The sequence below is a fragment of the Struthio camelus genome, chromosome 20 (assembly GCF_040807025.1).
Source record: "Struthio camelus isolate bStrCam1 chromosome 20, bStrCam1.hap1, whole genome shotgun sequence".
Lineage (NCBI taxonomy): Eukaryota > Metazoa > Chordata > Aves > Struthioniformes > Struthionidae > Struthio > Struthio camelus.
In genome coordinates, this window is record NC_090961.1 from 6,495,306 (window position 1) to 6,520,468 (window position 25,163).

Here is a 25,163-nt window from a genome sequence, read left to right on the forward strand (position 1 = left end):
GGCGTCGCGGGGCGCGAGCCAGGGAGCCCCAACCTCCCCGGCGGGCCGGTCCCGCGTGGCCGCCGAGTCTGACCCAGCCGCCGCCGGGCACCGTCTCGCCTCCTGCATTTCGGGGACGGCGGCGAGAACGTCCTGAACGTCCCTCCGCCGCCTTCTGCGCCGGCGGGCACTGGAGAGGCCGTGCGAAACGGCGCGGTTCCCGCGGCCGACGGCTGCGAAGGCGGTGCGAGTTCGCACGGGGAGAGGCCCCTGCTCCGGCAGCCGCGAGCGGCGGGGAGGGGAGGCAGCGCCGGCAGCGGGAGCAGGCAGGCGCCCGGACGCAGAACGAGCCCGTCTCGGAAAGGTGATGCCGCCGTCAGCCGCGTCGGCTTCCCCGCGAGACGGGGAGGTCGAGCCCCGAGCCGGCGGGAGAACAGCATCGGCGTCGCTGGGCCAGGAAGGACGCGCGCCGGAGCGCGCCGGCGAACGGAAAAGGAGCCGGGACCGCGTCCGCCGGCTCGTGTCCTCGGCCGTCCCCGGCCGTCCTCGCAGCCCGGCGGGGGCCGAGCGCGGACGCGGCCCCGGCTCGGCCCCCGGCCCCCGGGGTGCTCCCGCCCCGCGGCCCCGAAACGGGAGCCGAGGTGGGAGCAAGGGCCGCGCTCCCTGCTCGCCTGCCCCTCCGCGGCGCCCGCCTCCGGCTCGGCCCGGATTTTACCTTAGACAGCTACGAAACGGGGTTTCGCGTAAACGGCGCTGCTGAACCGCCCGAGCTGCTGTTCTCCTCCGGGAGCGGGGAAGGAGGCCACCGCCACCGCCACCGGCATCTCGGCGCCCCCGGGCGCTCGCCCCGCCGCCGCTGCCCGGCGGAAACGCGACATTCCCGCGGCTTGCGGAAGAAAAGAAAACGGAGCCGGTTCGAAAGCAAAACCCAACTGTCAGCTCCATTAACACTTTTCATGCGGTAAGAAAAGGGAAAAACGCCAATTCCCGAGTTCTGGGCAGGGGCCGTTTCCTAGCTCTGCCCAGGACGAAGGCCAAGCCGGTAAAACCTGCGCGGACGTCCACGGGAAACAGAGCCAGGACGGGGTTCGGTCTGGCTCGGGGCTTGGGCTGAGCGATCCTTAGCTGAGCTCGTAGAGAGAAGGGAGGGCGAACGGAAAAATGCAGGAAACTGGGGAGCAGAAAGAGGAAAAAAAGCTACAGACCCCCCTGAAAACATCAGCCAGGCCACGAAGCACAGTATACGGGGGGTAGGAAGAGAGGGGGGAGGCAGATTTTTGGCTTCATTGTTATTGCAGGCTCCCGACGCCCGGCAATAGTGTACGAGCATGTAAACCTTACATATCATCACCTAGGTGTTCGGACACACACACGAGAGACTAAACACGGCAGCAACATTTACAACAAATAAATAAAGGTATCGATCGTAGAGATAGGCATATAAAAAAAAAAAAAGCCTCACCTTTTTCCACCAAAGGAGGAAAAGAAAAAAAAAAAAGCACAATACTGTCTCACCAAAAAAAAATAACAATAATAATATAATAATATATATCCCTAGTGACCCGGGCTGGGCTGCCACCAGCATCGCAGATGACACGAGGACTTTGTTCCCAATCGCCGTTGGTGCCTCGGCTCCCCGGGCGCCCCCGGTACCTTTGGGCTCCATCTCCAGCCGGCTGCTTCCCGGGAGAGGGACACGTAGGAGCCGTCGCATCCGCGGTCCCACCGAAAAACGCAGGAAAGAGGAGCAAAGGGGGCGAGGAGGCCGGGGGGACCCTCCGCCAGGCGCCGCGCGACCCATTCCCCCAGCCCTGAAGTCTCGGGCGGTCACCGCCGTTCAGATCCTTTTCTTTCTTGTTTTTTTTTGGAAAAAGCGGAAGTTGGCGAATGGCAACGGTTGGTTCAGAGTGCAGAGTGGGGGAGTGAGCTCGCGCTGCGAGTGCATCCTTTGCTCGCGCAACAGGAAGGGAGGCCAGAGAGGGACAGGCAAGCTTCGGACGGAGGCGGTCGGATGGCACGGACAGAGTCTTCCCCCAGACAGCTGCAAGAGAGGACGGGGCGGCGGGGCCGAAAGGGAGGAAAAGTAAAACCGGGAGCAAGGTGCCACCCCGCGACTGTCTCGGGAGCTTCCCAAAACTGCCGGCTCCTCAAGCGATCGCCTGAGCGCCCCGGCGTCCCCTCTCCAGCCCCAGTGATGCTCAGAAACCCCAGATCTGGCCCCACTCGACTTTTTTCCAATAGTGTAATTTTTCACATCACCCCAAGAGACATCTCCGCCCAGGGCCACCGTCAGCAAGGCGCTGCTGCCCACGGGCTAGCGCAGAAGCAAAATCCGCCGCCTGTGCCCCGGGGAGGGCTGGGAACCGCATCAGCTGCTGGAAGCCCCGAAACCTGAGATGGGTTTCGACACAGCCGGCTGAGCGCTGATCCCGATCCCACCCCCCGGCACGGCGAGCGGAGTCGGACACAGGGACCCCCCCGCCCCGTCCCCGACCACCTCGCCAGGCTCCAAGGGCGCCGGACTCACCGCCGCTCGCCCCGGCACTATACGAGGCCGTCGTAGAGGGAGAGGGCCTGCACGATGGAGGGGTCGGCCTTGGAGCCCTCCTGGAACTCCTGCAGCGTCAGCTTCCCGTCGGCGTTCTGCAAAACACCCGCTGGCCGCCTGAGCTTCCCCTTCGGGGTGCCCGGCCCGCCGCGCGCACCGCCACCCGGAGGCTCCAGCGCACCCAGCGGGCGCCTCAGGCCCATGCGGGGAGCCCCGAGGGTCTCCAGGGAGCCCGGAGGCAGCGCTCCGGCGGCTGACACCCTGTCTTTGCAGGGAAAGGGACCTGCAAGAGCCAAGAGGGCCAACGACGGCCTCCAAAAATCTCTTGGGGGCGGGCGAAAAACACACGGGCATCCTCCGGCTGGCGTCTCACCTTGTCCATCATGGCGAAAATCCGATCCACCCTCTTCTCCGGCGTGTTCTCCTCCTCGGGGAGCTCCACCGTGTTTCCCTGCGGAGGCAGCACGGGACCGGTCACAGGCGAACGCCGCGTCTCCGGGCGCAACCCTCAGCCGAAGCAGCCCAGCGAGGGAACTGGGCTCTGCAAGCGGCAGCACGATGCTGCGGGGCTGCACAGGCCCCCGGGCAACCTCCGAAGTCACCTCAGCTCCCCCCCCGCCCCCCCCCCGGCAGCGTTTCTGCCCGCAGAGTCTGCCTCCATCCCTGCTTTCGGGGAAAATTCGGAGCAGACGCCCAAGGGGCTGTTCGTCCACCCCCAGCCCAGCGCCGCCCGCCCCGGCTCTTACCACCATCTGATAAATCGCGTCGACAATGTCCAGCATCTCGTTCCTCGTGATGTACCCGTCGTTGTCCAAGTCGTACAGCTTGAACGCCCCTGGAGGCGAGAGCAAGGCAGAGGCGCTTGGGACCGCGCGCCCCAGCTGCCCGGCCCGGGGCTGGACCAGACCCAGGAGCAGCCCGGACGTGGAGAGCATCGCCCTGCCGCGCCGGGTGCGCTCAGCCCCCGCGCCGCCCGCCCGCGCCGCCCCGAAGGCCGGCTCGGGGCCGAGCGGGGCACCGCGTCCCCCGCGGCGGGCACTTACACCTCAGCTTCTCGTCCAGCGTCCCCCGGGAGGTGACCGACAGCGCCTGGATGAACTCCGAAAACTCGATCCTGCCGTCCTGGGGAAGGAAAGGCGGCGATGAGACCGCCGCGGCCGTTCCCTGCTCCCGAAACCCAGCGCTCGCCCCAGCGAGCTGCAAACGTCCCCGTGCACGTCGCGCGGGACGAGGGCCACGCGCGGGGCTGAGCCCGGCGGGCATGCTTCGGGCCCGTGTCCAAAAAGGCAAACGGCTCCGAGCTGCCGGGAGGGAGGAGAGAGGCGAGCGATTACCGTTTCGCGCTGGAGCTCGTCAGCAGTACGCGTAAGGCGGCTGGCGACGCGAGAGCCCCGCTGTGAGCGATTGCCCCGGCTCTCGCGCGCGGGGCACGCCGTGCGGGCGGGCTTTTGCTAGCGGCACCAAAACACCTCATTCCTCCTCGCTAGCTTTTCACTTACCAGCCTTTGCCCACGTGGTTTTCGTCGAATAAAATAAGCGCGGGGGCCCGCTGCTCGCTAGCAGCTCCCCCGGTTTTATTTCACGCCCCGGGAAGGGCTGCAGTATTTTGCTCCCCGAGCAGCCGCCGCTCAGCCGTGGCGAGGGGAAGCAGCGAGCGAGCCGGCGGCGGCGGGAGGCAGCGCGGGGCTCACCCGGCCGGGCGCCCACCACCCTGCTCGCCGGCAGCGACACCGAGCCGGTCCCGCGAAAGCCGAGGCCGCGGGGCGAGCGCCGACCCCGCCGGCGGCTCGCAGACTCACTTTGTTCTCATCGAAGACGTTGAAAACAAAGGTGGCGAATTTTGTCGGGTCGCCGAAGGGGAAGAACTGCTTGTAGATCTTCTGGAAGCCGGCGGCGTCGAGCTGTCCGCTGGGGCAGTCCTTGATGAAGCCCTTGTACCTGCGGAGGAGGCAGAGAGGGGAGGAGATGGGCGGCCCACGGGTCTCCTCGCCGGCCACGTCCTCCGCAGAGCCGGGACCAGGCTCCCTCTGAAGCCCGGCCGCAGGCCCCGAAGTGGGAACTTTTGGGCTAAGCCACGTTCACGTCACACGTTTGCCAGGGGCCGGGGACGCCCCAGCCTGCGTGCTCAGCCGGGAGCACCGGGAAGCGCAGGTGGGACTTGCAGACCGCAGGGAGCCACCACACAAACACCCAGGTCCTCTACGAGGGACAGGGGCAGCATCAGCTTCAGCGAGAGCTGGTTACAGCCAGGGGGCTCAGGAGGGTCAGATACCACTGCAATGGGCTCAGAAGCCCACGTTCACCTGGACTGCCCAGGGAAGGCAACGCAAGTCCACAGCGCTGGGATCAGCTCGGAGATACCCGGACCTGGTCTGCCCCGGGCACGGAGGCTGCAGGCTGCAAGCGGAAGCAGCCACGGAGGCGTCTCGCTGAAACACCCTCCCCGAGCCGACGGGGAGGTGGGTCGCAAGCGGCGTTGAGCAGCCTGGGTTTGTCCCCTCCATCATATCCCGGTTGTGTGTTACCCAGCCCCGTTTCAAAGGCCGAGCGCTGCACCGTGCCCTGCCCGCCTCCGGCGATCACCGCAGAGCGGAGAGCACGCAAGAAGCAGTCTTGAGGCTCCAAAACGCCCGCTCGCTCTTTGAAACGGAGAGCACGTGCGCGCGTTCACGCCGGTCCCCAGGGAACTGCGCCGCCAGCCGGGGCCCGGGAGCAGCGAACAGCGAGCGAGCGCCCCGGCGGCAGGAGCCGCTCCGAGCGGGGCAGCGCCGCGCTCCGCGGCTCGGACGCGACGGCCCTCCGCCTCCCGGCAGGTCGCAGCAGCCGTCGTCCCCGCGGTTTCAGAGCTCCCCAAGGGGAAACCTCGTGTTTCGTGCGCTCCCATCCCCGTTTCTTAGCCGGGCTCCCCGGCACACAAGCCTTCCCGAATGCACCGCGGGCGGCCGTGCAGCCACCCAGCAGGGACACCGGCGCCCACGCACCGGCAACGCGCACCCTGAGCGAGGGCGAAAAGCAGCGCCCGAGTCAGAGCAGGTGGATTGTAGCGCGGGTTGCGCCGCCGCGTCCCCTCCGCACAGGCAGCCGCTCGTGCCAGCAAAGCCCCTTGCAAAGCGGAGCCCGTCCCCGGCGGGGGGACCGCGGCAGCCTTATGCAACGCCGGCGCCCGGCTCCGTCAGGCGGCTGCGGCGGGCTGGCGGGGCGAGCGGAGGCGGCGAGGTGGGAAACCCGAGCGCCGGTTGCAGCTTTCTCGGGCTGCTGCAGCTCTGACTCATTCGGGGGGGGATGAAGGACGAAAACGTTGACGAGTTCGGTAAGAAGATAAAAGGGAAGCGGTGGCTTTTCTAGGGCGGCGCGTTCAGCGGGGACGGCGCGGGGACGCGCTTGCGGGCGCTCGGCCCCCCCCCCGGCTCCCGCGGGCACGCTGCCGCCCCGGAGGGAGGCACGCGTCCGTGGCCTGGGCGCGCGGCTGCCGCCAGCCCCCCTCGGGCCCATGCAAAAGCAAGACCACCAGGAGACGAGGCGGCTGCCCGCTCCCCTCGCCGGGCCGGCGCCACCCCGCGCTCTCAAAGGCCCGGCGTGGGGGGGAAAAACCCACCAGGCGAAGAGGTCTGCTCAGCAGGCGCCCAGCTGAGGCCTGACCCCTCGAGCCACGGAAGGGCCCCTGCGCCCCCACGCTCGGGCGGGAGCCGCACAGCACGAGGCGCAAGGCAGCGCGGCACGAGGGGACTGCGGCAAACGCGGACGGCGCCCAGGACCGTCCTTGTGCCCGGCACCGGGGCGCTCGCTGACGCCAGAAACCATCAAAGCATCACACGCTGCAAGAGCCACGGCGAGACGGGGCTCAACCCGCACCACGTGCCCCGAGAGGCTGGGGAGGGCGCCGAGCTGGTGCTCAAAGGGTTACGGCTGTCCCAAGCGGGGACAGCTTAGGACCAGAGAGGGATGGAGACGTTTCCAACCAAACCACCGGCTTTGGAGGATCCCTGCTTCCCGGGACGGGCCCTGGGGGCCTGATCCAGCCGGGCGGCTGCCAGGGAGAGGGGGAACCAGGCAGGGGCAGAGGGGCGCTGCGCGCGCGCCACCCTGACCTCATCTTCCTGCGGCATGGGAACCTGGTTTGCGACGCGCGGCGGAGGGTCTCCGCGGCCGGCCTGGCCAGCGCCGCGGCCGCAGCACGCGCCCCCTTCGCCTTGGAGCGGGGAGGCAGCGGGAGCGGCGGGACGAGCGGCCGTCTCTCCCGTCCTCGCGCCCCCGGGCCGCCCGCTGCTCCGTCTGTGCCTCAGTTTACCCCAGGCCCTCCGCTGAGCACCCCGCTCTCCGTGAACCCTGCCACGCCGCCTTCGAAGGGAACCGGCCGTTAAGGAGCTTTCTGGGGTTCCTCTGCTCTGGGAAGTGCAGCAACGCAGAAGGCGGCTCCTGCTTCTCCGGCGTGCCCTGTCGCACCGAGGCCGGCAGCCGCTCGCTGCCCTCCTGCACGCACCGGCGTCCTCCCGCGGCGGCGAGGACGACGGACGAGCCAGCTCCAAAGGCAAGCGGCATCCCCCGCGCGGGAAGGCGATTCCCCCGCAGCCCACGCGGGGCAGAGTCCCTCGGGCCAAACCTCCGCATTTAACCCCTCTCCGCATGGAAAATAAGCAAGTTGCACCGGCGCCAGGCAGGAGCGCCCCGTCTGCGGGCGCCGGCAGCAGCAGCAGCGGGTTTCCCAGCGGGCCCGTAACGCTCCCGCCGCAAGCAAGCCCTCAAGGCGCTTTTATCCGTGGAGGACCACGGGCGCCAGTCTCACTCGCTCTCACTCATTTCAAGGGAACGGTTCCACTTCGGCACTGGAATAACCATCCCGGCTGGAGAAACCATCCCGGCCCGCCTGCCCTGCACGCGGTGCCAGGAGAAAGAGAGGGGGGCGAAGCCGGGCCTTGGCGAGCTCAGGCTGTCGCTGCCGGCTTCCCGCTCCCTTCTTCCAGCGGCAGCAGATGGAAGTGGCGCGTTCCCCTTTCCCGGCAGCCAGGAGCGGAGCTGGGCAGCACTAGCGATCCCAGGCGGGCAGGCGTCACCGCGGCCGGGACACGGCGCGTGGCCCCCAGCCACCGCTGCCCCGGGACCTGCCGGAGGGGCCCTTCCCGGGGCCGGGGGCTCTTCCCGTCGCGGCGGAGCCCAGCATCGGGGCCGCGCAGCCGGCGGCACGGGGCAGCCGCGGGATCGCCCTCCGCGTGCCGTCCGCCTGCGAAGCTGCCGCAGCAGGAACCTGCAAACGCTGGCGCAGTTTGTTCTTTTTTTAAGCCGCTCACGCTACATTATTTATGTCTGGCTCTGTGGGTTTCGAGCCTGCCTATCACGCAGCATCTCCCAGCTGTTAAGCCAGGCAGCTCACGCTTAGGAAAACGCCGTATCTTGCAGAGCCTCAAGGACTGCAGGGTTCGTGCCGCGACACGTCGCCGGCGGCCTGGCGGCTGCAAACCCAGGCTGCTGTTTGCTACGAACCGCGGCGAACCGGTTCCCGCGCTCAGACGTCCCGAGCCCGCGTCCCGGGCTGCTTCCCGCCAGCTCCCCGGGGGAGGCGAAGGCCGATTCCCACGGCGGAGAGGAGCCGGGACTTGGCGCAAGGCAACGGGCCACCACGAAGGAGGCAGCCCGGCCCCGCGCCAGCGAAGGACTCCCCAGGGCCTGAGCTTTGCGGTGGAGCGCGCGGGAGACAAAACTCCCTACCCTGCTTTTCCCCCTCGTACCCGGCATCTCACCCGCACCACCCACCGCGGCCGGACACTCACCACTGCTGCACCTCCTTCTCCGTAACTGCAAAAGAGAACAAGAGAAAAGAGAAAAAAAAAGACAAGAAAAAAGGAGTTTAGCGCTTTCCCAGTGATTGCTGCTGTTTTACACTCAACATAAGTTAAGCCTAAAGGCTTAAAGCCTGCAGCCTAAAGGCCTTGCTCCCAGGAAGAGGATGCCCAAGGTCTTGTTCGCGCCACGCGGTGCTGTCAACACCCGGTGAAGAGCGTTTAAGCTGAATTTGTGCTTTACTCGAACACAAGCGGTTGCCTTCAAACCACAGCACCGGGGAGGCTTTTGCTAGCCCGGGTGGTCGATGGGGGCTGCTGGCGCTGGGTCCCCTGCAGTCCCCAGGCGCTGGGCCGCGACGCGGCAGGGGTTTGTGCCCGGGGAGGACCCGGCCCTGCCCTCCCGCCACCCCCGGAGCCAAAGCGGCTGCCACCGAAAGGCCACGAAACAGCCGGGAGCTTCTCGCCGGGGCGTCCTCCACCTCGGCGCGACCCGCGCAAAGCGCCCGCCGCACGCCCGCCGGCACCCCGGCCCCCGCCGCGCGCCGCCTCGCAGGGCCGTCCGCGTCCCCCGCTCCCCGTCCCTCCCGGCCGCCGGAGCAAGCGCCCGCTGCCGGAGACCTCCCGCTGCCTCGGCTTGCCGTCGGCCTCCCTCCGGGTTTCGCGCCAACGTTTTCGAAGGAAACGTTTCCTTCCCTTTTCGGGCCGCCCTCCTGCCCACAACTCTTTTTAAAGTCTGATCGCCAGGTTTCGCCGCTCGGCTGCCCGCACCCCTCGGCGCCTCGCTCTCCCCTCCGGCCCCTCTGAGCCTCCCTCTGCCTCCCCAAGGGTGCAGGGCGAACCCTTCGGGGCCCCAGCGCAGGGCCCAGCCTCGCCAGGGGTGCCAAAACCCCGTCAGGAACGAGCGGGGAGAGGGAGCAGGACCTTCCCTTCAGCCAGGGCCGCAGCCACTTGCAGCTCCTCCGCTTGCGCGCCCGGCCCCAAAACAAAGTCGCTGCATCCCTTTTCCTGGGCCTTTGGCGCTGGGGACCTGAGGACCGAGGTGCTTCAGCTCGTCCCTCTAGCCAGCAGCCCAGACGGCGACGGCTCTCCCCGCAGACGTACCCGGGGCAGCTGCCACCTCCCGCCTGCCGCTGGCTCGGGCCCCAGGGAGACGGGGCTGCGCGGCGAGCCCAGAGCGCGACGCGGCGGCGGCGAACGGCGCCCGCCGGCCCCCGCCGCCGGGGCAACGGCCTCATCCGTCGGGTCCCTCGCGTCGCGCATCTAAACAAAGCAATAGCTCTGAAATCAGCCGGGCTACCGAGGCGGAGCGGGCACGCGTCAACGCGCGAGCGGCTCATAAAAACCCAGACGCACCAGCAGACGCCAGCCGCCTCGGAGCGAGCCGCTCTCCGCCAGGCGGGCGCAACGGGCGCCGCGAGAGGCGCAGGCTGCAAAAGGTGAGGGCCGGCAGCGGGCCGGCAGCGGCGCCGGCCCCGCCGCGGCGACCGGCTCGGCGCGGGGCAGAGAGGCGGCGCGGGCGCCCCGGCCGCAGGGCTTTCCGGAGCAGCGGGAGAGGAGCGATGCACGGTTCACCGAGGGCGGCTGTCCAGCCGGAGGCGCCGGCGGGGGGATGCTCGGCACGGGCTTCGGCAGCGCCGCGGCGCTTGTTTTGGCAGGACTGACTAGGCAGACGGTAGGAAGAGAGGCTGGAAAGGACAGAAGGTCCCCTGGCAGGACGGAGCCGGGAACGGCACGACGCGTCCAGCCGGAGAGAAGCCGAACCGGCGTGGGGGAAAACAACAGCCGCGGCGATCCTGCCCGAGCCCCGGTCCCGAGACACAGGGGCTGCACGGAAACGTCCTTCCGAAAGGGACCCCGCGGGCGACGGGCGGCAGGGGGAGGAAGGCCGACGGGGCGAGGACAGCGGCTCGGCGCCGAGGTCGGCGGCTCGGCTCAGCCCCTCCAGGCTCACCGCCTGGCGCCGTCGCTCGCCGAGCTGCCTCTCCTCCACCATGCCGTTTCGGGCCCAGGCGCAGCCTTTCAACTCCAGCAGGAAACAATTAAGAAATCTGTGGGTTTTTTTTTTTCTTTTTTTTAGGACGGGAGCAAGACTCCGGCGCTAACGACGCGCTGGGGCTGGGGCGGGAGCGCAGGGGACGGAGCCGGCGGCCGTCGCGCCCGCAGGAGGGACGCGCCAGGCTCCCACGCGCCGCCGGGGCAGGCTTTTCCCGACGGCGGGACGCCGGCCCGTTCGGCGCTGCGGGGTCGCCTTCGGCCCTAGTCTAACAGCGTTAGGCAGCCAAAGCCCGTTGCAAGGGCTGTCAGCCCCGAACCCTGCCGGCGACGGCCGCCTTCGCCCCGCTCCCCGGCACGCTGCCAGCGGGGAGGAGGCTCCTGCGGCCCCGCTCGCCCCGGCTTTGCCACCTCTCTCCTACCGAAAACCGGCTCCTTGGGTGCATGAACCCCACCAGAGGACGGCGCGAGCCGCGGAGCATCGCCCAGGCTCTCTGCACAGCCGTGTCCCCGGGAGGACTGATGGCAACCTGGTCCAAGCCAGGTGAAGACGAAAGGAGATGCAGCAACCAAACGATTAAGCCTAATCAAATCACCGAAGCCTCCCATCCGTTCCCAGGTGCCGGCGAAAGGGATTTCCTTCCCGATATCCCAGCACGCGGTGAGCAGGGGCTGCGGCGCGCGCCCGCGCTTCCGTTTCCTGGGCAGTCTTATGGATCCCATCCAGGACGTACCCGCTCGCTCCTAGACTGCTTGGCCTAAAACTGCAACTGGGCTCCCAAGGTGGGATTTGTTAATACTCATCCGTGGAAAGGTGCCAAGCAACGCGCGCAGCTTGATGGAGAGCCCGGCGACAGCGTCACGGCTCGACATGCGGTACGCCGCTGGGGACAGCGACAAACGCGCGCGCGGGAGGCCGGGACTCCCGGAGGAGCCTCCCGGGGACACGGAGCCCGCGCGATACCGGGCGCCGTCGCCACGTCACCGCCGGGCTCTCCCTGCCCGTCCCCTCGGCGCCCGCTCCGGGGCAGGGCGAGGAGCCGGCCCCGCGCCCCGAACCTGCTGCGTTCACCCGCCCCGGAATCGATGACGGCGAGACGCGGAGCTGCTGCGGATTGCCTGGCGGCGGGACACGCGCGACCGCAGCCGACGCCGCCGGGGCTTCGCTGCCCTCGAGGGATCCCGTGTGCCCGGGCGCCCCCGTGCCCGGCGCCGGGGCGAGCAGGCGCGCCTCCCCGCCAACCCGCGGGACGCCCCTTGCAGCAGCGGCTCCGGGCTCGGCTATGAACAGCGCGCGTAGCAGCTTGTTAGCGGATGCGGCGTGCCCCGGGATCCTTCGGGATGAGGGCACTACATAAACGCCCGGTATTAGTACCCGCAATACCGGAAGAGGCGTCGCGGAGCTGCAAGCGCCGGCCACGCGCCCGCCCCTAGGTATAAGGCTGCGTGCCGGCTCGTGCTGCCGGCACCCGTGCTAGCGGGGAGCAAAAGGGTGCGGAGGGCAGGGACATCGGGGGATTTACAAGAAGTGGGAGTCTTATTCCCCCTTAAATAGCAGCTCTGGCCCTTTCTGGTAAGGTCCGGGCTGTGCTCCGCTTGCCTGGCTCCGCAGTCGCGGCTGCTGCCATCGCTTCCCATCAGCTCCGTTCCCGGTAAGACCGAAGACAGGCGCTAATTCCAGTGTAACGAAGAGCGCCCGCCTGCCCCAGCGCGGGCGCGGGGGCCCCCCGGCACCCCAGGGCCCCCCGCTCTCGGCCTCCGCCTTTCCATCGCAACGCGGCGGCGGCGGGACTGACAGCTCCGTCGCCACCCGCCCTTCACCTGCCCCCTCGCTTCCCACCGCCCAGCTGCCAGCGCAGCAAGAACAGCTCTGCTTAATCATTGCTTAAGCCCGTTAATTTGTGTTTGCCAGGCAGCGAGGAGAGGAGGCCCTCGGGACGGCGAAACCTCATCGATCATCCTGCGCCGGCTGGGGAGCCGGGAGCGGAGCAGGGCTCAGCCCCGGCGCGAGGCGGCTGCGGAGCCAGGGCGGGCGCTGCAACAAGCAGGGCGGCGGAGGCGGCCGGGGCCCCAAGGGTTGGGGAGCTCCCGGCCCTGGTGGGATGCACGAGGCAACGCGGTCGCGGTCCGGCCCTGCAAGGCTTTTTTGGCACGGCTTCACCGCTGCCCTCCCAACCGGCAGCTAATCCACCGGGAAGTGTTGCCGTCGAGGTCCCCAGCGCCTCCCTCCCTCGCTCCAGTCCCTGCCGGGGATAAAAGCACCTTGATCCCGCAGGGGCCGGAGCCATGGACACGGCTGAGCTATCGGGAGAGCTCGAGTTAATTATTTCCAGCTACAGAGCAGTTTCCCCCAACCGCTGCAGGGCTCGCTACAAAAACCATTTTGCAACCTTATCTCTGCTTCGCAGCTGAGCCGCAGGCCGCGACGGCAGCTCGCCCAGCGTCACCCACCGAGGCGCCCGGCGGCATCAGTCCACGCCGGCGTCGCGGGGCTGCGTTTCCCCCAGGGCCCGCGGCTTTGCCTGGTGGACCGGGAAGAGCCGCTGCACGGCTGCAGCGATGCGTACGTACGTACGTACGTAGGGGAGCAGCCAGCAGAGAGCGCGGTCTGGCACTAAGCAACCGCGCCGCGTGACAGCCTCCAGCGAGCGACGGGCAGTCGGGTTTGGAAATGACCGCAGCCCCCCGGAGAGAGGACGCAGGGTGCTCGGAGCATCCGGCTTCCAAAGCACCTAACGGCAACGCTGCAGAAATGCCCACGCGCTCCCACTGTGCCCGCCCCAGCGCGGGTGGCCCGCGGCCGCAGTCCCCGGGGCGTCCCCGTGCACGACCTGCAGCCCCACATCTCCTTGTGCATCGCCCCGCATGGCTCCTTGCATATCTCCTCCCCTCGCAGCTGCTGCGTTTTCTTAAATCAAGTGTTTTGGGGCTGCCTGAACCTGCGGTGGGTGTATACCCAGCGCAGCGCCCAGACGTAGGCTGGCTGGGCACCCACGCGTCTACGGAGTGGGTGCTCACGTGTGAATTAATTGGGCACTCATGCATGACTAGTCGGGTGCCCATGCCTGAGCTAGATGGGCACTCCTGTTCAAATAAATTGGGCGCCCGTACGGGAACTAATTGGGCACTCATGCATAAATCATTCGGACACTCCTGCATGGGCTCATAGGGCGATCATGCATAATTCAATCGGGCGATCATGCATCAACTACGTGGGTGCTCAGGCATGAATGAAAGGGGCACTCCTGCGGGTGCTGGCTGGGTGCTCATGCATAAATTCATTGTGTGCTCATTCATGAATTTCTTGGGTGCTCATGCATGAGCTATTTGAGCACTCATGCACGAATTAATTGGGCGCTCCTGCACCTGCTAGTGTAATTAGCAAATTACACTCTCATGCACGTACTAATTGGGTGCGCAGGCATGAACTGATCGGGCACTCATGCATAAATGAATTGGGCACTCATGCGCGAACTAATTGGGTGCTCATGCATGGGCTAATTGGGCACTCATGCACAAATTGGGCGCTCATGCATGAAATAATCAGGTGCTCATGCACGAACTAATCGGGTGCATGCGCGTAAATTAGCTGTGCACTCCTGTGTGTGCTAACTAGGCACTCATGCGTGAATTTATTGCATGCTCATGCGTAAATTAATTGGGTGCTTCTGCATGAACCCAGTAAACCCTTCAATTTATGCCCAACACATCCCACCCCTCGCCTCTGCAAAACACATACTTAAGAACTGTTTGAACATAAATCTATTATAAACTCTACTTTCGACATCATCTTCATGTTAATATTCATCAAGTACAAACTCCGTTCTTCCTCCCTGCAGAACAGGCAGTAGGGATTAACACTGTGACAATGTATACATACACTCGCCAATGTATACATACACTGAGAACCAGATTACAGGGGTTAACATCACAGTCTGAACGCCTACCCATCACGCAGTCCACCCTTCACCCCCGTGGACTGGGTTGCAGGGGTTAATATTACAACAGTCTGAACCCGGACTTCTTACGAACTTCACACCTTGCCCCTGCAAAAGCCCTACGCAGCAGTGTGACCACGCGTCCCCAACCCAAGCTGCACCCCTCGCCCCCGCAGACGAGCGTATCAGCGGTACCATCACCACAGTCTGAATACGCGTAACGCGTTCCAGGCCTCGTCCCTCCAAAACACGTAACCAAGGACATAACCGCGGCTTGAGCTATGCGCTATGCTTTAGCATACAAGTAAGCGATCAAGACAGCGAGAGCAAAGGTCAAAACCAACGTTGGAGGTGCCAAGAGGTTCCTGAGCACAGCAGCTACAGGGCTTCGCTCACCCCAAACCGGGAGGCGAACAGCATCTTTGGGCACCGCAGAGCTCCGGAGGGTCCCCGCGGCTGCACCAGGCGACAAGGGCGGCTTTGAAGGCAAGCCGCGCGTCAGCCCTCTGGAAATTTGGGTTGTTCGGCCATGACGACTCGGTCTCGTTAAAATTCAGGTTTCAGTATGCAATCAGCATCCTGGTTAAATATTAAAGAGCGTGCCGTCCGCCTGCACCCCGCCAGGCTCTGCCACGGCAGCCGAGGGACGGGACGCGCCAGCTCCAACCCGCTCGCCCAGCGCCGGCGCTGCGTCGCCCTGCGCGGGGCCCCAGCGTTTTTGGCATCCCACCACCCAAGGCTTCTTCCAAGCCCCCGCCGAGCGCCTCGCCTGCCTACCTGGCCGCGGGAGGCAGGGACGCGGGATCCCACCTCCGCTCCCAGCCTGGGCAACGGCTCGCTTGGCCAAGCCACTTTGCTTCTCCTCCCCTTGCCCCACTAAACACGGACACCTCCGGCACCAGCGAGGGTCCAGAAGACTCTGAGATGTTCGGAGAAGAGCAGAGCCTCATTGCTGTCATTCGTTACCGCCTAGATACGAAGCAACACGCGCAGAGGACGGCACGTGCATGTGGCACTCCTCTCGCCAACGGTTGCCATTAGTGGTCCGTCGAGCTCGCAGGCTGGATAAACAGGTCCACGAGCAGCTCTGTGCCCGTCTCCCCCAGGGCTGCTACCAACAAGAAAACCAATATGCAGTTAAAATCCTTTCTAGACTTTATTAAATATTTAAGGGCCCAACATTCGGTTTCAGAAATTGGGCTCGGGGAAAAAGCAGCAGTCACTGTTTGCAACAAAGACGGCAGAGGAAGGGCAGAGGACAGTCACCGCGCTCGGGAATTAATGATTCACACCGAAACGCTCCCACGGCAAGAGCCGGTGGCTGCAGCAGGTTTGTCGCGGGCTGCATCTCCTCCCGGCTTCCCCAGGAGCCGGCGGGGGCACTGCCCCGCGCTGGAGGCACAGCTCCCCCAGCACCGCCGGGGCCGGAGACAGAAAAGCCCTCTCCCACGGGCCCTGCGGGAAAATACGGGAAACGAGCCCAAATCTCTCCTTAGCACCTAGAGGAACCACATCCAGGGCACGACTTGTGTCTCCAGGACAAAACGCTCGTAGCTGTTGCCACCACGGGAAGGGCTCCCACCCCGCCTGGCCGGAGCCGGCAGCGTAGCGTCCGTGCTCCGAGCATCCCCGGAGCTGCCCTGGCCCCTCGCGCCCTGCTCCCCTGCAAGGACATGGAAAGCCCCCAGCCCCGTTCTCCTCCGAGGGGGCCCGGGAGCGCGAGCAGGGCAGGAAGGAACAAAGCGAGCACACGAATGTCACCCCGATAATGAAGCGAGAGCGTTCACGGGCTCCTCCCCGGAGCAGTCGCTTCCTTTGATGACTTCAGAGTTTCTTGTTTCACAACCTTAATTATAGCGGCAGCAGCAAAGGTCAGGAGAGTGGTTAAGCAGATCCATTAACATGTCAGTGGATAAATGAAATGTGATTCTTCTGATGCCTTCGCAGCACCAGGCAGCTGCCGCGCGAGCGGCGGGCACGAACTGCTCTCTCCTCTGCCGCAGAGGGAGCCGGGGATGCTGCCGCTCGCTGCTTCCCCCTCTCCCCCTTCCCATCCCAGCAAAGCAAGTACCTTCCCGGGTGCCGCAGGGCAAGGGCTGGGGGCTGCGGACACTGCTCGGTGGCACCAGGTCTGAGACCCCACAACCTGCTTCACATTCACTGGGGGCTCTAAGCACAGGAGCCCCCGGTCCGCGTGCACCCGGGGTGTCCGGACATGCGATCATCAGGAGGAGGGGTCGGGGTTTCCTTGGCGGATGGGTTGAAGATGCTGTCCAGAACGCCACAGCCCTCCAGAGGCACCAAAGCAGGGTCCCCACCAAGCCTGCAGCGAGCTGGCCACTGGGGAAGCTTTGCAGCTCGGGCTTTCACCCTGCTGCAGTAAAACCAGGCCCCAAATCACAGCCAGCCCCCAGGCATCCCACCGGCACGTCCTGCCCATCGCCCTCCCCAGGGGCCCCTCAGGTGGCACAGGACAACTGACACACTTTGCTCCCTCATCCCGAATTGCCCCAACGCGTGTTCAGCGCCTGCCCAAGGGCACAGCACCTCCGCCGGTCCCGCGCTGGGCTGGGCGCTCGCCTCCTCCCACCAAAACTTCCCTTCCACGCTCCTGTAAATATCGCTGCATGTGCTGCAAGCGCTGGCTGCGGGCCGGCAAGCCCGCTGCTGCGACTCTCCGCAGCTCCCTGCTCGGCCGGGGTAAATAAGCCGGGGTGAGCAGCTCAGCCTTCGGCTTGCTCCCGCCCCAGCACCCCGGGCCAGGTTGGCACCTCCCGGGCCGCCTGCCCCACGTCTCCAAGGAGCGAGCCCCACGGGGACCGCCGTGCACGCCGCGGGGGGATGCTGCGCGCCGCCCGGCAGCCGCCGGCCTCGCAAGGCTCCTTCCCGCATCCTGAGTCGGGGGCCACCTCCACGAGCGGGGCCAGCGGCCACAACAGGGCAGGGAGCCGCGTTTCAGCCCGGCTTCCGGGCCCCGACGGCGCAACCCCTCCACGCTTTGTGTTTCCTGCAGGTATTGCACCCACCGTCTGCGGCCGACGGGCAGCAGGTGCCGAAGCATTGGGCTTTCTGGTGGCCTTCATGCTCCAGTTTCTGCTGGATGAGCAACAGGAAGGATTTCAAAATGAACCAACCTGGCAGCGAAACCCAGTGCCCGGGGCCAAACACTTCGCTGGCTAAAAATAAACCCGCAGCAGGGAGCCTTTGGCAGCCCCCCGTCCTCGGACATCCCTTTCCTGCTCCTCCATCCCGCCGCCCCCTCGAGCATCCTCCCGGCTCCCCGGAGACACCGGAGAGCGGCGGGGGCCGAGCCTGCCCGGCTCCACGCGCTCTGCCCGGCCCCGGCGCTCTCGGCAAGGTCAAGGAGAGCGAACAGCGCGACGGGCACCGTCCGCTCCCCGGTGCCGCCTCCTGCCGCGGCGCTCGCTGGCGCTGACGGCGCTGGCGTAGCACGATGGACCACGGCCCCGGTCCTGCATCCCCCAGGCCAGGACACGGCACGGACGTTGCTAGCTCAGGACTACTGCAATCACAGAACTTTCTTCCCTTTCCCGCAGGATTCAGCCAGCCGCCGTGTACCTCGGCAACTCGGGATCAATACGTTTGTAGTTTGCTCTTAAACTAATGCCCGTTTATTCAGTGCATTACTGTTGACCGGCAGAGCCAATTTTGTGGCTTATTGTGAAAGAGAAGAAAACGCTGATGCCAGAGCGAGCTCAAAATCCACCAAACAGATCACAGTGGGCGGGACGCGGTTCTTGGGAAAAGAGCATCTTCCTCTCCCTGCGCCCACTTTGCAACCCGGGCCTCCAAATCCCGCAGGCGTCGTTTTGGCACTCTCGGAGAGCTGCTCCCACGCCTCACGCCTTCCCCGCGCTCTTCCCTGCAAACTCGCCGCCGGCCCGCGAAGGCACCCGGAGCGCCCGGGACCCACGTCCCGATCCTACCTCGGGTCCTCGCAGCAGGGCGCTTCCACCTGAACGCAGCCGAGCGCAGCAGAAGCCCCCCCCGCCGCGGCCAGCCCCGCGGGACTACACGGCCCCGACAGCTTTCGTGTTAAACATGGTGTTAGTACTTCTGGATGCAGGAAAAAACTAGGATAAAGACAAACCCTGAAATCCAACCCCCGCCCCCGAAACATCTGAAGAAACCATGAAAATCGACTTTCCTGAAACCTCCTCAAATTTTTAAGTCGCGCTTCATGATCTGAAGGGCTGCCAAGGCTGTGGCTGCAGCGGCCTGGGAGCGCAGCCGCAAGGTGGGCTCCTCAGCACGGTGTTACCCCACCCCCTTCAAGCTATTCCCACCCCGACATGTATCCTGCACCCATAGTTACACACGGGCACTTTATGCCACTCGAATTCGAAGCCTTGCCAGGCTGCAGGGAGCAGCAGTATCCCAGCCTGCTCATAAACCTCCAGCTCAGCAGAACCCTTTGATCCCAGGCCCGCGAGGCTCTTGAGCACAATCTCAAATCCCACCGCAGCTGTGAGCCCTAAGCACCTGGTTAAACTTAAGCTTGTGCTTCAATCCACGCTGAATTGGGGCCCCTAGATGCGATCAAGGGAAGAAGGTGGTTCCTTTGAGCCTCGAGCGTTATCGCCTCCTGGGACAAAACGCACAGCAGCCAAAACTGCTTCCCTGAGCTACCTCCACCAGGCATCGGCAGGATTAATAAATTAATGATTACAAAGCACTTCAGGAGCTTTCAGATGAAAGGCTCTATGGAAGTACAAAGAATTACATAATTTATTATTCATTATTATTATCATTCAGTGTTGGCTTCTCCTACACTCTCCTATATGTCAACAGCCTGGCCTCGAAGACAGGTTAGATCTTCACCCTTCATCCGGGCTCCCCCCGCCAGCGCTGCTCCAGCGCCTGGCAGACGGGCAAGCTTGGCGGTGGCAGATTTGCTAAGGTACTCAGGTGCTTGGAGATGCCAAAAGGGCAGCCAGCACTTCTAGGACCCCCTTGGGGGTCCCTCTGTGTCTTTAGGTATACCAATACCATTAAAATTTGGCCCCAAGCACCGTAAGTCAGGAGCAGACTGGAAGGGGAAGCCAAGAGACAGGGCTCCCAGGCTCCTGCCCTTCTGCGTCCAGCAACCAGCAGGTCCCAGCGCAACCTGCCCTGAAGAGCGAAAGCAAGAGCAAAATAATTCTCAGATCTCATCTAACTCGTGACGGCAAACCTACAGCCTCCCTAACACAATCGACATGTCCCGCTGTTGCCCCTGGCCCACCAGTGGTCCCCAGTTCCTCTCCTGGCTGCTCCCATCAACTGCTTCCCCCAAGACTGCTGCTGCTACCTAGGCAGGGCCAGAGAAAAAAACGAAAAAAAAAGGCAGAAGGGATTGGTGAGACCAGAGGGGAGAGGGGATAGCGGCCAGAGGACGGAGGGAGCCACCGGGCTTTGGATGAGCCCAGAGGACACACTGCACGGGTCTGGGCTGAGGGTCTCCTGTAGTCCCACAGGACTGATAAATCTGCACAGCAGCCGTGGGGTGGGGGGCTGAAATCTCTCCATCTCTCCCACTGCAACAGAACCAAGAGCTGGCTTTCTGTTATTTGCTTAGTTTTGTTTTGAAATCACGCAGGTAGAAAATGATGCAACGGAAGGAAATCTCACCTTGGGAGAAACCCTTCACGTAGCACAGCCACGGCTCACACAGTCCCGGGGACCCCACCATGGCGAAGGTTGTGCCCTCCCTGGACAAGAGCGGGTCTCCGTTAGCTGCCTGTCACAGGCTCCCAGGAGACATCTGTCCAGGTGTGCAAGTTAACTGCCGCACGACCGCCCCAGAACTGGAACAGCAGCAGAAACAGCTCCAAGCACTTCAAGGCAGGCCCAGCGTCCACTCGATAACATCACTGACAGCACACAGCGATGGCAGCCACGTGCCAGCGGATGGTCTCCAAAAGTTGGCCAGTGACAATCCACCAGAAAAATGCTGAAATACCCCAGTGACAGGGAGTAAAACCTTGCCCCACCCAGACCACCAGAAAGCATTAAGCCTAACACGGATAGGAGACACCTAATTTGTGGGTGCAATTATCCCCTACTCAAGCCGATCCACTAGACACATCACTGGGGCCTGGCTCAGCCTCGCTCACCAGCACGTGCTGCAGTCCCGGACTAACCCCTGCACCTGCCCTGTGCCTGGGTTCCCCCAAATGGAAAAGGAAATTAATGTCTTTCCAAGCTCCCAGGGTCTGGAGATAAATCAGACGTGCCTGGGAGGGCCGTACGACGCACTCAGCTAGACAAGGGAATGCCTGCCCGCCTTGACAACGGCAGGAAAGGTGCAGAAACACTCAGCCAAAGTAATTAATCCCAGAGACGAGAGGTGGAAAGAGCAGAGCTCAACAAACAAGAGCCTGGTATTAGTGGCAGCTCTCGCTGACAGGCGCCGTGCCACCAGCGGGCACGCTGCCTTCGCGTGGGCCCGGCCGGGTGCTGCGCCGGCGGAGCGGCTGCGTCTGCCTCCCGGGGGCCGCAGGCACCCACCGCGCTCCCACCCGGCCAGCGGAGAGCACCAGAAAGTTGAGAATAAAGCGACTCTAAGGCCAACGGCTCTCTGCTGGCCTCATCCAGCAAAGGAGACGTTCGGGCGCAGGCAGACGACAGTTACGCTAGCGTCACATTTGCTCGGCGGCTGGAAGATGCAGAGCGTCGCTGCCCTTGCGTGGCACGCGTTCAGCCCGCCCGGGGTTGGCGCCTTCCCCGTGCACCCAGTGGGTGCAGAAAACCCAGCAGGTAGGATACTGCTCAGCAGACGAGTCTGCGCTGGGGCCAGCTCTCCCCCAATCCCTCTCTGTCCGAGATCGGATGCTCCGGGAGGAGGGTGATCCTTTGGCGGACGCCGTGAGCCGAACGTGCGATTGCAGCACGACAGTAATTGTACCTGGCCCGGCTTGGCTGCGCCCCACCGTGGGTCACAGCTGCAGCGAGGACTCAAGGCGCAGGGCTCGGCCCCAGCTACAACCAGTCTGCGCTCAGCCGGTCCTGCCACGTTTGCACCACTTCTGCTCCCCGGGCCACTCAGAGGAAGCCCAGCCGGGGTATCCGACCTGTCCTATCGCCACGCGTGGTTCGGCTACGTGGACCTGCCCCCCGCGAGATGCCCTCCTTCTGTCTGCTGCCGGCTGTGCCACGGCGAGGGAGCAACCCTGAGCGTAGGGTTGTGCAATGCACCAGTATTGCCTCTTCTCCGTATGGGAGAACTTGCTGCATCCTAATCTATTGCCTTTTTGGGTAAGCGCTGCTGTGGGACTGCAGCAATGACAGCGGGGAGAGCTCGCAGGTCTGGCTACATGTTAGCAGCTCTCCGGCTAGGCAAAGGGCGAGTATCTCCAACCTGCGAGCCGGGAGGCAAACTTGACCCACCAAAGCCCTTTGTTTCCTTTGTGCATCCGTCAGAAAAAAAAACCCGATTCTGCTGACACTGGATGGCTCAGCCGCTAGCCGCGGTAACGAGATTAGATCGGAGGTTCAGACAGGAAAGCCACTCACTTAGAAAACCAGGTTATTAAACCGGTATTAAGGTACTCAGAGAAAAACAGGGAACTCCTTGGCGTCGGGCTCTTCTCCGCGCGTCAGAGCATAACAACAAAGGAAACCCCTCTAACTAACGCACCCAAACTTTGAAAGCCGCACAAACGGTTCAGTCTCCTGTTTAAGGAGAAGCTCCAGAGAGGAGCGAGGGGAGAGGCAGCCCCACGACGGCCTGTGGGCACCCTCCTGGCAACGAAGCCCCCGGGGAGAAGGGATGCCCAGCGCCGCAGGGGCAGGGAGAGGGCTGAGGAGGAGGAAGGCACGTCGCCCTGGGTGGGCACAGCGGGAGGGGCAGGATGTGGCCCTTGTCCCACGGTTACTGGAGGCTTAGAAACAGGCCACAGAGGTTTGTTTTTACAAGAAAACAGAGCGTTTCTCTGGCTCCCTGCCGCTCTCCTCCTCTCTACTGCTTGCCGGTTTTATTTATTTATTTTTGTCCTCCTTCCCAGGCTAATCTCTGAATTCTTGCAACAAAGCCCGGCGGAGCCTGCGCGCTCCATTCGGGGAACGTCCACAGCAGCGCCGATGCCCGGAGAAATCACTGCTGCTCGCTAAAAAACACAGGGACGAGCAGCCGGGGGAGGAGGCCGGGGAGCGGGCGAGAGGCAACGCATTTCGCATTTCACGTTCGCAGCTGCAAATCTTCCAGCCGAGCACAGAGCACGGCAACCTCCGCAACCTCCGCATAGGGTCCCCCCCAGGCACGCAGGGGCCCCCTTCGCCAGCCTCAACCCCCACCCCCCACCCCGGGAGCATCTCCCGAGAGAAACCCCTGCTCGCCGGCGTCTCTCGCCGCCGCCAGCATCCCCCTGCCCGGCCCGCAGCATCCGGCCGCTCCGCCGCCGCCTCGGGGGTCGCGTCCCCCCCGCTCCCCAGCCCCCCCGCAGCCAGGGCCGGCTACTCACAGTATGTTTTCCTGGTCAGCTCCTCCACAACTTCAGGCTTCAACTTGCTGTTGGATTTCCCCATGGTGGCCGGCGGCGCCTTCAGCCCGAGCAGCGCATGCAGCGCCGTGTCGCCCGCTGCCTCCCGGCTTCACTGGAGGGGCATGGAGGAAGAGGAGGAGGAGGAAAAGGAGGAAGGGGGGGGGGGTCGCACGCAGCCTGCCGGCAGCGGTGCCTCGGCGGCAGCTCCGCGCGGCTACATCCCGCGGAGGAGGGAAAAAAAAAAAAAAAAAAAGGTTTTTTTTTGGAGTGGGGGGGGGGGTGTCTTTGTTGCTGGGGTTTGGCCAGAAACGCCAGCGGCGCGGCGCTGCAGGGCCGGCTCTGCGCGCGCCTGTCGTCCCTGGCTACGCGCGCCCTCCCCGCCCTCCGCCGGGAGGAGCGGCGCGGCCGCGGAGCGCTGCGCTGCGCTGCGCTGCGCTGCGGCGGCCGGGCGCGCCCGCCCCCGGCGGAACGCGGCCACGCCGCGCGTGGGAGCCGCCCCGCGGCCGCCCGCGAAACGCCTGCGTGGGAAACGCGGGGCTCGCGGCAGCGGCGGGGAAGCGTGGCGCGGCCCAAGCCGCCGTTTTAAACCCAGCACGCGTGGGAAATCGGCCAAGGGCGGCCTCGTGGCATCAGGAGGCCGAAAAGCGGGGGATGACGCCGACCGGAGCGTCCCCCTCCCGCGTCCTCTGGAGGGTCACGGAGGGCTGGACGGGCGGAAGGAGGATGCGGAGGGAAGGGGCGTCATGGGGCGACGCGCAGCCCTGGGCAAGGCGCTCCTCGGCTCCGGGGCCTCTGAGAAGCGGTGTGACCTTGGTGGGACACCGAGACCTTCGGTTGTAGGAGCTTGGTCCGACTGCTGTGGCTTCGCTCCCGGGCGCTCCCAGCTCGAGGCGGGTCCCCCACCTCTTACCCCGAGATCCTCCGGGCTCCTGTGGACATTCATTCGCTGCTTGCAAAGCACATACGGAGACCAAGTTCAATGCCTCCAAAAACCCAACGGGTTCAACCTGCAGCAGGTTTGTGACACAGCCAGCAAACCATCCAAGTGCTAAAAGCAACAGTACTCAGCTCTTCTCCACCATCATCCAGGGTTTTCTGTCTCTATAAAAGCACCCTGTGTGCGTGTGCGCAGATTCGTTAGCCGTACCTGATGCACCCGATAAATTCAGGTTTTTCCTTCCCATGTTGCAACTAAGGCCCCGTCGGAGCTGCCCAGACATGCCGGGACTTCTGTGTCAGCAGCTAAGGAGAAGAAAAAAATCTGTGCCTGGATACAGTAAAGCCTGTCTGTAGCACCACAAAGAGCACAGCGGGAAACGCAGGCGGGCCGGGGGCCGAGCCGACGGGGTGCTGCCTCTCTGCTCTCAGCCAGGGGTTGCCTTATTCTCAGCTCCCCAGGGATATACTCCCCGCAGGAGACGTTTCTAAAACACAGAATCCTCTTTCCCCCAACCTTCCCCAAACGGGCGCGTTAGGGCAGCAGAGCTTAGAAACGCTGCCACGTCCTCCACGGACGCGTCACCCACCGGCCTGGGCAGCGCACAGCTAGCAGCGGTACGCAGCTGGCCGAATTCGCAGCTCCTCTGCTGCGCTGTGAGCAGCAGCAGCTCCACCGAGCGACGCAGGATTTGCAGCTTGTAACCGGGAGAATTTAGCAAGGCTCCTGTCGCCCCTCCAGCATCCTTTTCAGTCGGCACCCATCTCCGTCCGGCCTTCAGAGAGAAAGCACCGCGGGCGACTCAGGCCTGGGCCTCCAGCAGGTTTCATCTCAGTCCCCAAGGCGGCTGCAAAATACCCCGCGCAGCCCCGCAGAAGTCCGTTTCCTTAGCTGCCCGCCAGCAACATACCGATTTTTAGCAATGTTTCCCTTCTCCCGTGGTCCCTGGCACTGTGCTCACGTTGCAGCGGGGGGTGTGCGCGTGTGCTGAGCCCAGCTGAGCACCGCGCATCCTGAGCGGGGCCGGGGCCTGCAGATGTTTCCATAATAAGCAAGGGTAACGCCGCAGACCTTCCCCTCGGAGCCGAGGCATTTTAGCACAAAGCCTTTCTGATGCAAAACTGATGTGAAAAGGGATTTATTTCTATTTAAAACCCTACCCTGCCTCCACCGCAAAAGAACGATGGAGAGAGCTCAGCTCACGCGGAGGAGAGGATAAAAGTAATGGAAACCGCGCAAAGCAGCCAGTTCCTCTGCCTAATTATCGGCTGCAACCCCGTTATTGCTCGAGTAACAGGACTTAGTGGCGTTTTCTGGGCTGCAGTGACGTTTCCGCAGCCAGCAAAACGCAGCCCCAGCGCGGGAAGCTCCCCGCGGCGGGCGGGCTTGAAATCTCAGCGCCGGGCCAGGCCTCGAAAGCGGCCGCCCTTCGCGGGTATCCCCGCGTTCCTCTTCGGAGGCGGCCAGCCGCCGCAGCGCCGCCTCGCAGCCTGCTCAGCACCGCCGCAG

The 25,163-nt window shown here is 64.5% G+C and overlaps 1 protein-coding gene across 1 annotated transcript; it reads right to left on the reverse strand.

The window, feature by feature from the left end:
* Window positions 1–1,359: 1,359 nt before the first annotated feature.
* NCS1 (neuronal calcium sensor 1) lies at window positions 1,360–23,169 on the reverse strand. The gene is made up of 8 exons (XM_068914696.1): window positions 22,697–23,169; window positions 8,293–8,317; window positions 4,327–4,465; window positions 3,571–3,649; window positions 3,274–3,362; window positions 2,901–2,978; window positions 2,507–2,622; window positions 1,360–2,020 (listed from the first exon to the last, which is right to left on the reverse strand). Exons 1-7 carry the CDS (start codon window positions 22,758–22,760, stop codon window positions 2,524–2,526), a joined length of 573 nt encoding a protein of 190 aa, XP_068770797.1. The 5' UTR covers window positions 22,761–23,169; the 3' UTR covers window positions 1,360–2,020; window positions 2,507–2,523.
* Window positions 23,170–25,163: the final 1,994 nt, after the last annotated feature.

Bases quoted from the DNA above. Each gene is read 5' to 3' on its own strand.
- NCS1 (XM_068914696.1), bottom strand. From the start codon at position 22,760: ATGGGGAAATCCAACAGCAAGTTGAAGCCTGAAGTTGTGGAGGAGCTG. The intron at 2,979-3,273 runs GTAAGAGCCGGG...CTGCCTCCGCAG, and splicing joins ACGCGATTTATCAGATGGTG to GGAAACACGGTGGAGCTCCC. The intron at 2,623-2,900 runs GTGAGACGCCAG...GGTGTTTTGCAG, and splicing joins TTTTCGCCATGATGGACAAG to AACGCCGACGGGAAGCTGAC.